This window comes from Oncorhynchus tshawytscha, linkage group LG07 (assembly GCF_018296145.1).
Source record: "Oncorhynchus tshawytscha isolate Ot180627B linkage group LG07, Otsh_v2.0, whole genome shotgun sequence".
Lineage (NCBI taxonomy): Eukaryota > Metazoa > Chordata > Actinopteri > Salmoniformes > Salmonidae > Oncorhynchus > Oncorhynchus tshawytscha.
The window spans coordinates 73,993,202-74,006,929 of NC_056435.1; the positions used below are offsets into that span (position 1 = coordinate 73,993,202).

The 13,728-nt window shown below is 41.4% G+C and overlaps 1 protein-coding gene across 2 annotated transcripts in view; it reads right to left on the minus strand.

The window, feature by feature from the left end:
• Positions 1-13,728, minus strand: part of LOC112239434 (MAP kinase-activated protein kinase 2) — a 51,994-nt gene that overhangs the window by 21,197 nt on the left and 17,069 nt on the right. For both annotated transcript variants that reach the window (XM_042324965.1, XM_042324964.1), the window contains exons 2-6: positions 4,329-4,468; positions 1,893-1,957; positions 1,747-1,826; positions 1,487-1,613; positions 1,122-1,197 (exon numbers count right to left, since the gene is read on the minus strand). In XM_042324965.1, coding sequence (XP_042180899.1) covers positions 1,122-1,197; positions 1,487-1,613; positions 1,747-1,826; positions 1,893-1,957; positions 4,329-4,468 — 488 coding nt within the window. The remainder of the gene's footprint in view (positions 1-1,121; positions 1,198-1,486; positions 1,614-1,746; positions 1,827-1,892; positions 1,958-4,328; positions 4,469-13,728) is intronic.

The window sequence follows — 13,728 nt, forward strand, 5'->3', positions numbered from 1 at the left end:
AAAGTTGTGGAGAAGTACAGATCAGGGTTGGGTTAGAAAAAAAATATCTGAAACTTTGAACATCCCACAGAGCATCATTAAATCCATTATTAAAACATGGAAAGATTATGGAACAGGCAAGGAGAGGCAACAAAGTTGAAGGAGCTGCGGAGATTGGAGTATCTGTCCATAGGACCACTAAGCCGTACACTCCACAGAGCTGGGCTTTACGGAAGAGTGTCCAGAAAAAAGCCATTGCTTAAAGAAAAAAATAAGCAAACACGTTTGGTGTTCACCAAAAGGCATGGGAGCCTTCCCAAACATATGGAAGAAGGTACTCTGGTCAGATGAGGCTAAAATTGAGCATTTTGGCCATCAAGGAAAAAGCTATGTCTGGCGCAAACACCTCATCACCCCGAGAACACCATATTTTTCATCAGCAGGGACTGGAAAACTGGTCAGAATTGAAGCAATGATGGATGGAGCTAATTACAGGGAAATTCTTGAGGGAAACCTGTCAGTCTTCCAGAGATTTGAGACTGGGACGGAGGTTCACCTTCCAGCAGGACAATGACCCTAAACATACTGCTAAAGCAACACTCAAGTGGTTTAAGGGGAAACATTTAAAGGTCTTGGAATGGCCTAGTCAAAGCCCAGACCTCAATCCAATTGAGAATCTGTGGTATGACTTAAAGATTGCTGTACATCAGCAGAACCCATCCAACTTGAAGGAGCAGTTTTGCCTTGAAGAATGGTCAAAAATCCCAGTGGCTAGATGTGCCAAGCTTATAGAGACATACCCCAATAGACTTGCAGCTGTAATTGCTGCAAAAGGGTGACTCTACAAAGTCAGAAAACCAGTCAGTATCTGGTGTGACCATCATTTCTCTCACGCAGTGCCAAACATCCCCTTTTGGGGGTGAATAGTTATGCACGTTCAAGTTCAGTTTTTCACAATAAAACATATTTTGCATCTTCAAAGTGGTTGGCATGTTGTGCAAATCAAATGATACATCTCTCCCCCAAAAAAAAAAAAAAATCCAGGTTATAAGGCAACAAAATAGGAGAAATGCCAAGGGGGGTGGATACTTTCACAAGCCACCGTATGGGGGGTAGGAGTGTAAAGTTAACAGGTTACTTACAGGATGTACATGATGACTCCTAGCGACCACATGTCACATGACTTATCATACTTCTCTGGTCCCAACACCTCTGGAGCTAAGAGAGAACGAGATACATATCACCAATATTGATCTTCCCCTCACTATTAGTAATACAACTATTGGCAACATTGTTGAGACACTGGACGCAGCTGATCATACAAACACTTTGCAATGTTCACTGTTCATTTCTAATGTTTTTTTGTTTGTTCTGTTTATTTCATTTGTAAACATAAAGCCCTCTGAAGAGACAGAGAAAATTCAAGACCGTAAACTATCCTAATGGTACATTCTGTATCGTTCAAGCAAGATGAGTGTGAGGTGCGTGGGTCGGTGCGTGTCCTTACCAACGTAGTATGGTGTGTAGCAAGGGGTGACCAGTGAGTTGTGTGTGGTGGTCTCTTTAGCAAAACCAAAGTCTGTCAGTTTCAGCAGCGCATTAGGCCTCTTAGATAAATACAGTAGGTTCTCTGGCTACAGGGGGGAGAGAGAGAGAGAGGTCAGTCACTATGGTTATATAATCATATTTTAGAGTCAGCGATATCAGAAGGGGAAGCTTACAAGTCAGCGGTAAGGGGTTAGAGGTCGAGGGGCAGGGGTTAGGTACCTTGACATCTCTGTGAGCGATGTTGATGGCATGAAGGAACTGAATGGCCTCTCCTATACTCTTCATGATATCAGAGGCCTCTGAAATACACACACAAAGTTAGCAAACAGATAACGTTTTTGCCTCTGTGTCTGTGTGTGTTCTACCTCTCTCTGTGAAGGCCTGGTCTCCTCTGTCCTGGATACGACTGAACAGCTCTCCCCCATCCATGCTGTAACACACACACACACACACACACACACACACGGTTAGGGCCGAATTATAGTAAATCTAATCTCGATTCTCACGATGAGGTAGACCACACACACACCACTCTGCATGCTACAGGCGGAAGGGTCTGAAACAAAACCAAGTGTTTGTCAGAACGTGTCATCTCTGGCAGCTTTCCAGTAAACTAACCCCAACACCCCCCTCCCATCTCTCTGGGGTTAGTTTCAGTCATTCAGAAAGAGAAACAGAAGAAAAAACAAGACCTTAGAAGAGATGAAAAAAAGAGAGAGAGAGAGAGAGAGAGAAAAAAAACCTGACAGACAGAGAGACCATCTTAATTATCTGCACCAGTCATGTGAACAGGCTCAACCAACCAACAACCTCAAAACACAATTAAGAAAAATGCATTGGAAATGTTGCCTTTTCTAACATCAAACGCTGTGACAGTCATGAAAAGCTATTGAAAACTGCTGCTACTGCTGCTGTGAATGCTGTGACCACAAAAAACACCATCCCCAAGTGACAGCGATTACCACACCATGAGAATGTACACCCCGGTGTGTGTGAGAGAGAGAAGAAGAAGTTCAGTGGTTTGATATCTCTCACGCCTCGTTAGTGGAAATAGAACAGTCAGTCAACGGAACTAACCTGGTTTAGAAGAAACCAATCAGCTTCATTTAACTCAACATGCTACTTTGCCGGCTCAGACGGCATCCCAAGCCGTGTCCTCAGAGCACGCGCAGACCAGCCGGCTGGTGTGTTTACCGACATATTAAAGTCAAACTTTTGAACGGTCGTGTTTGTCTCGTGTCTGAGCCGTTGAATTGGAGACTTCACTTTTAGACAAAACATCCTGATTATTATAAATATGAAAATATAAAAAAAATGAATGATTTGTTTGTGTTTCTATAACAAAGTAATGCGGTCAACAACGTGAAACTGGTTGTAAACCGTGTATGCAAAGGGATGCCACATACAATTGAAGGAGTAGAGAAATAATGTTTCCAGATCTTTTATGCGTTTTTATGGGCTCACAGCAGTATGGGCTCACAGCAGTATGGGCTCACAGCAGTATGGGCTCACAGCAGTATGGGCTCACAGCAGTATGGGCTCACAGCAGTATGGGCTCACAGCAGTATGGGCTCATAGCAGTAAGGCCAAATACACCTTTTCATCAAATAATTATTTTTTATGTACAGTACCAGTCAAAAGTTTGGACACACCTACTCTTTCAAGGGGTTTTCTTTATTTTGACTATTTTCTACATTGCAGAAACATAGTGAAGACATCAAAACGATGAAATAACACATGTGGAATCATGTAGAGTGTACAAAGATGTCATCAAGGCAAAGGGTGGCTGCTTTGAATAATCTAAAATCGATGTATATTTTTTTTTAACACTTTTTTGGTTACTACATGATTCCATAAACGTTATTTCATAGGTTTTGATGACTTCACTATTATTCTACAATGTTCCCTCCTATGGCTCTCACAACGGCACAGCATAATAGAGAACATAAAACATGTTTGAGAAAACATTTAAATTGGGAATATATTTCAAGAACAGGTGGCTGCATTTGAATAATCTAAAATCATGTATATTTTTTTTTAACACTTTTTTGGTTACTACATGATTCCATAAACGTTATTTCATAGGTTTTGATGACTTCACTATTATTCTACAATGTTCCCTCCTATGGCTCTCACAACGGCACAGCATAATAGAGAACATAAAACATGTTTGAGAAAACATTTAAATTGGGAATATATTTCGAAGAACAGACATGGCTACGTCATGTGTTAGCCTACGTCATGTGTTAGCCTACGTCATGTGTTAGCCTACGTCATGTGTTAGCCTACGTCATGCGTTAGCCTACGTCATGCGTTAGCCTACGTCATGCGTTAGCCTACGTCATGCGTTAGCCTACGTCATGCGTTAGCCTACGTCATGCGTTAGCCTACGTCATGTGCGTTAGCCTACGTCATGTGCGTTAGCCTACGTCATGCGTTAGCCTACGTCATGCGTTAGCCTACGTCATGCGTTAGCCTACGTCATGTGCGTTAGCCTACGTCATGTGCGTCAGCCTACGTCATGTCAGCCTTAGCCTGCGTTAGCCTACGTCATGCGTTAGCCTACGTCAGCCTACGTCATGCGTTAGCCTACGTCATGCGTTAGCCTACGTCATGCGTTAGCCTACGTCATGCGTTAGCCTACGTCATGCGTTAGCCTACGTCATGTGTTAGCCTACATCATGTGTTAGGCTACGTCCAAACCATATAACCACCGTCTCCCGAATTTCTAGCACAATCCTCTTTTTTTTTGTCCCAAGTGTGTGTATTTTTAAATGTGGGCAGTGTCGTGTAGCACCCACCATTCCATGACTATGAGCAGACACTTCCTGCCCTGGTAGAGGTTTTCAAAGACGTCCACGATGCGTACGATGGTGGAACAGGGCGATGCCCTACAGTGAAGATCCACCTCCCTCCGAGCCTTCGCACAGTCCTGCAGCATCTACACACACACACACACACACACACACACACACACACACACACACACACACACGTTAAAGAAGCTTGTGAAAGCCAGAAAGGCTCAAAAGGAGCCCACCTCCTGTTTCTGTAGTGAGGCAGCTTGATGTACCAGTACACCCCCTGGACAGGATGCTAGTTTATAGCAGGGTCACATTATCAACAGTACTCTCATTTTATCACAGTTAACCCAAACCTCTAGGATACATCCACATTGCCCTTATAACCAAGGTCTCTAGTAATGTAGTGGCAGAGAGAAAGGAATATCTTTGTTCGTGGTGCAGTGCAGTGGCGCCCTCTATGGGTGGCAGTCAGTAATTACAGCTAGGTTACCAGAGTCGTTCCACCTCAAAAAGCACCAGAAACCATCTCAGATTGTTCTGAAATTGTGTCTGTAGTTAGAAACAGATAAGATTTACATTCCTGAATCATCATATAAAAAATATTATTTGATCAAGAGAAATTATTCTAATTAACTAAACTCAAAATTGTACATGGTGTCCAGCTCAGGATAACCAAAACATTTCTTTATTAGAAGACTATCAGAAAGAACATATTTCAGTCAACATATATATATATATATATATATTTTAAGAATATCATGGAACATAATTGAACATTTTAGTTACTCCATGCTTGTCTCAGAGCAGTGGGAAACGGTGCTGAAATAGTTGATCACAGCGGGTAGGTATATTATAATCACGATATTTAAGATAATTTCGTTTTCAAAAAAACGAAAGTGAGCGATTGTAATCTGAATAAAGGCCAAAATATTTACTGTTGTATTTAGAGGGAGAGAAACCATAAGCCCACCTTGCCTATTTTTTTTTAGACAAGGACATCCCGGCCAGCCAAACCCTCCCTATGGGACTCCCAATGTAATACAGCCTGGATTCGAAACAGGGACTGTAGAGATGCCTCTCGTTAACAACAATAACACCTTTTTTTTTTTAACACTTCCATGTTATTAAAAGGTTCCAATTGATAACGTTTTTATTTTATTTTATACATCAATTAGTATATTTGAATTTAACCACAATATTTGTTGTGTCTTTAATAATAATAATAAATCGCTTTGTTAAAAAAAAATCTATCTATATATATTTTGGAGATTATTTTGTTTTCAAATAAGGGCCATTCTTGAACGTGGGGTGAGAAATTGTAACTAATTTGTAAATAAAGTTGGTTTGTCGACTCATGGCTCCCAGTCACGGCCGGCACGGGTATTGAACCAGCATCTGTAGCAGGGCAGTTTGCACTGCAATGCAGTGTCTTAGACCACTGCGCCACTTGGGCGCTGTACAATGTGACCGGTCGGGAGTAGGCTACAGTACTACAGTAGAGCAAAATAATCCTAACATTTCCACACCCTAATTGTAGTCTACGTCTCTCTTAGAATAAAAACCTTAGTGTAACAACAGTATTAGTAAGTAATACTGAAGTTGTGCACAATTATCAGTTTCTATTTAGGTTTATGTCGCCCATTCATTGTCAGTTAGACACAGTAGCGCCTTGGGATCCAAAAGCATAATCAGTGCTCTAACTCCCCCTTGTGGTGGTCTGGAGCAATGAACCAGTGATGCAGGGTACCGTACTAAACCACGAATTACCTCGAAGTCCCGCAGCATAATCTCAAAACCTTTAGTTGAGCAACCACTGTGCATTCGGAAAGTATTCAGACCCCTTGACTTTTTCCACCTTTTGTTACGTTACAGCTAGGGCTGTGGCGGTCACGAAATTTCGTAAGATGGTGATTGTCATGCACATAACTGTCAGTCTCACAGTACTTGACCGTTAATTAACATAAGACATTTTACATCTCCTGGCTTCCAAACACATTTTACATCTCCTGGCTTCCACACACATTTTACATCTCCTGGCTTCCACACACAGACTACAAGCCACTGATGCAGACCTTTGGAACATCTACACTTAAAGTCTAATAAATCCATATAGTCTACACCATCACAATAAATCCATGTAATATAGTCTACACCATCACAATAAATCCATGTAATATAGTCTACACCATCACAATAAATCCATTATTTATTTTAGACAGGTCTAAAGAAACATGAAATGAAGAAAATTTAGTTTATTTCAGAAGAACAGAATAACATACTCTGAGTTGTCCTTATCTCGGAGTTGTCCTTATCAGATCAGGTCCTGATGTGGCTATGCCAAATGGCTGTAGGCTACACTAGTTCATTTAGCAGACTAGATTTGCTTAGAATTCCATGGCATTATTTTATAGTATGAAGAAAACAATTGAAAAAAGCTGAATAAAATAGAAAGTTGTTCTACAAACGTTGGGCTATACGTTTAAACATTTATTTTTTAGGCTGCAAGATGCGACTAATGATGATTTTGAAAAAAGTTCCTTTAAAAAGGCTCTGCTTAGTTTGTTTGCGCACTTCATCAACCACTGATTCACAATTTGACACTTGATACAGCCTCGAATTACATGGCGGCATCACCTCTCTGTGGCCGTAATGCAAAAAAAAGGTAAAAAAAAAAAAGAATCCATGCCTTTTGTGGCCAGTGGCCGTTGTGCGCTTCTCCCGGAGTGCTGTGTGCTCCATCACCTGATCTCACAGGCTACAAGTGAAGACAGACACATCGGGGACGCAACTGCTGAATTATCCAATTCCGAGGAGCATATTGAAAGAACTTTCCATGTGTACTTTTCGTCAGCCAACAAGATGAGTTGATGACGCAACTGATGAGTAGGCCTAATGAACAGAAAAAAGCACTAGCCTATGTCAATCTACTATCCCCCATAGTACAAAATTCATCCTATTCTATTCTGTGCGAGAAATAAATATTCCAAACAGTCTGGGACAGTTGTGGGATGGGATAGATCCCAAATGAATACAAAAACATTTTTTTAACGCAGTGTGGCAGACGCAACAGATCAGAACGTTAAAACTTGTTAGGGAGGATGTTCCTCTGGCGGGATCAAATCAGCGGATATTTTAGAGCGCCACTTATTGTTTTCGATAAAACTCAAACTTTCATTAAAACACAAATGCAAGGTAGTGAATTAAAGCTACACTCGTTGTGAATCTAGCCACCAAGTCAGATTTGTAAAATGCTTTTCGGCGAAAGCATGAGAAGCGAATATCTGATAGCATGCACCCCCCAGAATACCAGACCGTCAACAAAACAACAGATTTAGCGGTAGCCGGCGCTACCCAAAACGCAGAAATAAAATATAAAACATTCATTACCTTTGACGAGCTTCTTTCTTGGCACTCCTATATGTCACATAAACATCACAATTGGGTCTTTCCCCCGATTAAATCCGTCATTGTATACCCAAAATGTGATTTGCTGACGACCGGTCTGATCCAGAAAAATGCCCCTTTACATGACGCAACGTCACTTTTTAAAATTACAAAAAAGTTACCTATATACTTTTACAAATCACTTCAAATTACTTTTCTAAACCAACTTTAGGTATTAAACGTTAATAGTCTATTAGATTGATCACGGGGCGATCTGTATTCGATAGCAGCAAGTCTTGAAATCATCGTCCATGTTTTCAGTTTCATAACATCCTGTGGTGTACTCGATGAAAGGAAGTGCTTATACGTCACCAAACCAAGGATAAACCAGGCCCAAAATGACAGCATTGGCGACATCGTGTGGAAGCTGTAGGCGTTTACAGGGGCTTGATAAGTATTTTCTTTCGCCTTAGACAATACATTGACTGGCGGATGGATATTATTTTTGTGTTTTGGGTGAGCAGTTTTTCGAAGGATTTTGACTCCTAAACACGTTATGTTCTAGCCACAGACACGATTTAACCAGTTTTAGAGACTTAAGTGTGTGTGTATAGAAAACACCCTGATCATATGCATATACTATATTCCTGGCATGAGTAGCAGGACGCTGAAATATCGCGATTTTTAACAAAAAGCTGCGAAAATTCGCAGCCTCCCTAAGAGGTTTTTTAAGCTTATAATATTGATAAACTATTAGTAATGATAGTAAAGCACATGGTATTAGACTATAAGCACTATAAGTAATGATAGTAAAGCACATGGCATTAGACTATAAGCACATGGCAGTAGGCTATAAGCACATGGCAGTAGGCTATAAGCACATGGCAGTAGGCTATAAGCACATGGCAGTAGGCTATAAGCACATGGCAGTAGGCTATAAGCACATGGCAGTAGGCTATAAGCACATGGCAGTAGGCTATAAGCACATGGCAGTAGGCTATAAGCACATGGCAGTAGGCTATAAGCACATGGCAGTAGGCTATAAGCACATGGCAGTAGGCTATAAGCACATGGTATTAGACTATAAGCACATGGTATTAGACTATAAGCACATGGTATTAGACTATAAGCACATGGTATTAGACTATAAGCACATGGTATTAGATTATAAACACATGGTATTAGACTATAAACACATGGTAGTAGACTATAAGCACATGGTATTAGACTATAAGCACAAATGTTCCATTAGCGGAAAACACCATTATCAAAAGTGACACTTGAAACTCTGTTTATGTATCCCAGTTAGGCTCTTGTACAATGGATTAATGTGCTTAATTCAAATCAAATGTTATTGGTCACATGTTTAGCAGATGTTATTGTGGGTGTAGTGAAATACTTGTGTATTCCAACTAGAGGTCGGCTGATTAATTAGGGCCGATTTCAAGTTTTCATAATCGTAAATCGGTATTTTTGGACACCGATTTTACACCTTTATTTAACTAGGCAAGTCAGTTAAGAACACATTCTTATTTACAATGACGGCCTAGGAACAGTGGGTTAACTGCCTCGTTCAGGGGCAGAATGACAGATTTTCATCTTGTCAGCTTGGGGGAATCCAATCTTGCAACCTTACAGTTAACTAGTCCAAAGCAATAACGACCATTGCACTCCACAAGGAGACTGACTGCCTGTTCCGCGAATGCAGTAAGCCAAGGTAAGTTGCTAGCTAGCATTAAACTTATCTTATAAAAAACAATCATAATCACTAGTTAACTACACATGGTTGATTATATTACTAGATATTATCTAGGCAGGGTAGCCTAGTGGTTAGAGCGTTGGACTAGTAACCGGAAGGTTGCAAGTTCAAATCCCCGAGCTGACAAGGTACAAATCTGTCGTTCTGCCCCTGAACAGGCAGTTAACCCACTGTTCCTAGGCCGTCATTGCAAATAAGAATTTGTTCTTAACTTACTTGCCTAGTAAAATAAAAATTAAATTAAAATAGCGTGTCCTGCGTTGCGTATAATCTGACTGAGCGGTGGTAGGCAGAAGCAGGCGCATAAACATTCATTCAAACAGCACTTTAGTGTGTTTTGCCAGCAGCTCTTCTTTGTGCGTCAAGCATTGCGCTGTTTATGGCTTCAAGCCTATCAACTCCCGAGATGAGGCTGGTGTAACCGATGTGAAATGGCTGGCTAGTTAGCGCGCGCTAATAGCGTTTCAAACGTCACTCGCTCTGAGACTTGGAGTGGTTGTTTCCCTTGCTCTGCATGGGTAACGCTGCTTCGATGGTGGCTGTTGTCATTGTGTTCCTGGTTCGAGCCCAGGGAGGAGCGAGGAGAGGGACAGAAGCTATACTGTTACACTGGCAATACTAAAGTGCCTATAAGAACATCCAATAGTCAAAGGTATATGAAATACAAATGGTAGAGGGAAATAGTCCTATAATAACTACAACCTAAAACTTCTTAGCTGGGAATATTGAAGACTCATGTTAAAAGGAACCACCAGCTTTCATGTGTTCTGAGCAAGGAACTGAAACGTTAGCTTTTTTACATGGCACATATTGCACTTTTACTTTCTACTCCAACACTTTGTTTTTGCATTATTTAAACCAAATTGAACATGTTTCATTATTTATTTGAGGCTAAATTGATTTTATTGATGTATTATATTAAGTTAAAATAAGTGTTCATTCAGTATTGTTGTAATTGTCATTATTACAAATACATTTTAAAATGTTTTAAAATCTTTATTATTATTTTTTAAATTGGCAGATTAAAATCGGTATTGGCTTTTTTGGTCCTCCAAAAATCGGTATCGGCGTTGAAAAATCATAATCAGTCGACCTCTAACTCAAACAGTGCAGTAATATCTTTCAGGTTATGTTGATATAGGACTCATTTTACTGTGGATATAGATACTTTTGTACCTGTTTCCTCCAGCATCTTCATAAGGTCCTTTGCTGCTGTTCCGGCATTGATTTGCACTTTTTGCACCAAAGTACATTCATCTCTAGGAGATGCTCTCCTCCCTGAGCGGTATGACAGCTGTCTGCTCCCATGGTGTTTATACTTGCGTACTATTGTTTGTACAGATAAACGTGGTACCTTCAGGCATTTGGAAATTGCTCCCAAGGATGAACCAGACTTGGGAGGTCTACAATTTATTTTCTGAGGTGAGGTCATGGATGATTTCTGATTTTCCCATGATGTCAAGCAAAGAGGCACCAAGTTTGAAGGTAGGCCTTGAAATACATCCACAGGTACACCTCCAATTGACTCAAATGATGTCAATTAGCCTTTCAGAAGCTTCTAAAGCCAAGACATCATTTTCTGGAATTTTATCATTTCACTTATAATTCAGTGTAATAATCTGTAAACAATTGTTGGAAAAATGAAATAAATAAAAACTACATGACCAGAAGAATGTGGACACCAGCTCGTCGAACACCTAATTCCAAAATGATGGCCATTAATATGGAGTTGGTCCCCCCTTTGCTGCTATAACAGCTTCCACTCTTCTGGGAAGGCTTTCCACTAGATGTTGGAACATTGACGCGGGGACTTGCTTCCATTCAGCCACAAGAGCATTAGTGCGGTCGGGCACTGATGTTGGGCGATTAGACCTGGCTCGCAGACGGTGTTCCAATTCATCCCAAAGGTGTTCGATAGGGTCGAGGTCAGCGCTCTGTGCAGGCCAGTCAAGTTCTTTCACACTGATCTCGACAAACAATTTCTGTATGGACCTCGCTTTGTGCACGGGGGAATTGTCATGCTGAAACAGGAAAGGGCCTTCCCCAAACTGTTGCCACAAAGTTGGAAGCACAGAATCCTCTAGAATATCATTGTATGCTGTAGCGTTAAGATTTCCCTTCACTGGAATTAAGGGACCTTGCCCGAACCATGAAAAACAGCCCCAGACCATTATTCCTCTTCCACCAAACTTTACAGTTGGCACTATGCATTCGTGCAGGTAGCGGTCTCCTGGCAACACCAGATTCGTCCATCAGACTGCCAGATGGTGAAGCGTGATTCATCACTCCAGTGAACGGGTATCACTGCTCCAGAGTCCCATGGCGGAGTGTTTTACACCACTCCAGCAGACGCTTGGCATTGCGCATGGTGATCTTAGGCTCGTGTGCGGTTGCTCGGCCATGGAAACCCATTTCATGAATCTCCCGACGAACAGTTCTTGTGTTGACGTCGCTTCCAATTCGCGGTTGAGCCGTTGTTGCTCCTTTGAAGGGGTGTCCACATACTTTTGTGTATATATCATTTTTAACAAAAATCCAAAGATCTGTACCTCTGTGTCCTACAGCCCTGCACACACACACAGTCATCATCATGGCTCAGTTAAACTGGAGCGTGTGTGTGTGTGTGTGTGTGTGTGTGTGTGTGTGTGTGTGTGTGTTAGGGCCACATTTTTCCCTACATCAACCCCTTCAATGTCGGTACATCTGCTGTTGAAGTACAGTACAAAAACCTGGTCCTTCATGATTTAGTTTCATGTTGCTACAGACACGACCCAGTCGTTAATTCTTTTTGCATTAGTTGCTAGAGAAGTTTAGCAACCAACCTAACGCTTGTGCAACTACGGGGAAAAACAGACGTGGTTGCCTTAGATTGTTGACAACATGTAAACTATATTTAGTGTCCAAAATGTTTGAAAACATAAACACATTTGCACAATGAGCAATTTTTGTCTCTCAAATACATTGTTGCATTGTTAAACATGACGACAGTCAAAACACCTCACAACAAGACATGGTAACAATAACAAGACACAACGAACTGAAACCAGCCACCTACCAGTCCCCACAAGGCAGCTTCGTGTCATTGTTGCTAGCTATCTGACCATTCAGAATCACAACAATGCACATCTTCCAGCCATAGGTCCACCCACTTGGGAGCCAGGCCCAGCCAATCAGAATGAGTTTTTCCCCACAAAAAGGCTTTATTACAGACAGAAATACTCCAAAGTTCCATCAGCTTTCCAGGTAGGTGGGTAGGTGAAGAAGCCGGTAGGTGAAGAAGCCGGATGTGGAGGTCCTGAGCTAGCGTGGTTACATGTGGTCTGCGGTTGTGAGGTCGGTTGGACATACTGCGATATTCTAAAAAACAACAACATTGAAGACGGCTTATGGTAGAGAAATGAACATTGAGATAAGACACCCGCACACTGCTCTGGCTAGGATGCTCCAATCAGGACCCGGAGGTCTGGAGTACCACTATGAGGATGATCCAATCAGGACCCGGAGGTCTGGAGTACCACGATGAGGATGATCCAATCAGGACCCAGAGGTCTGGAGTACCAAGATGAGGATGGTCCAATCAGGACCCAGAGGTCTGGAGTACCACGATGAGGATGATCCAATCAGGACCAGATAGAGTCCTGAGACTCAAGACTCAGTATGATCTGATACAGGGCTCTCCTGGAGTTACCATCTAGTGCACCTGATTCTAATCACTAGCTGGTTGTTAAGCTACAGGAGGGTAAACTCTCCAGGAGATCTGAACCTCCAGCTAGTCCCCCTATACTGTAGCAGTCTTTGACGATTGGACTGAGATGGATGTGAACACAGACGGCTTGCAGCTACCACATTTATTTAACACATGTGTGATACATTCAATATTACCTCATCGTTTCAATTAAGTGGAATATTCTTAGTTTGTGCAAAAGTCTCGTTCAGGTGGGTTAATATGGAATAGTAATGCTGACTGTATTACAATCAGTCACGGTTGTTATTGTTATGGTTTTTTTATTTTTTTTTATTGTCATATATTCTGTAACTGGTCTCATCACATGCTGCTTGCATTTTCAATAGCTCACATCAGTCAACAGTCATTTTAGTGCAGAACAACGTTGCCCGGACACATATGTATTATTTGTAGTGAGACGAAAGACATATGGTCAAAGAGTAGCTAATACTGACGATCAAGGTAAGAACAGACATAGCGTTCTACTACCTTTTGATGACTCTGTCGCAGTATTATGAGCATTGGTTTGA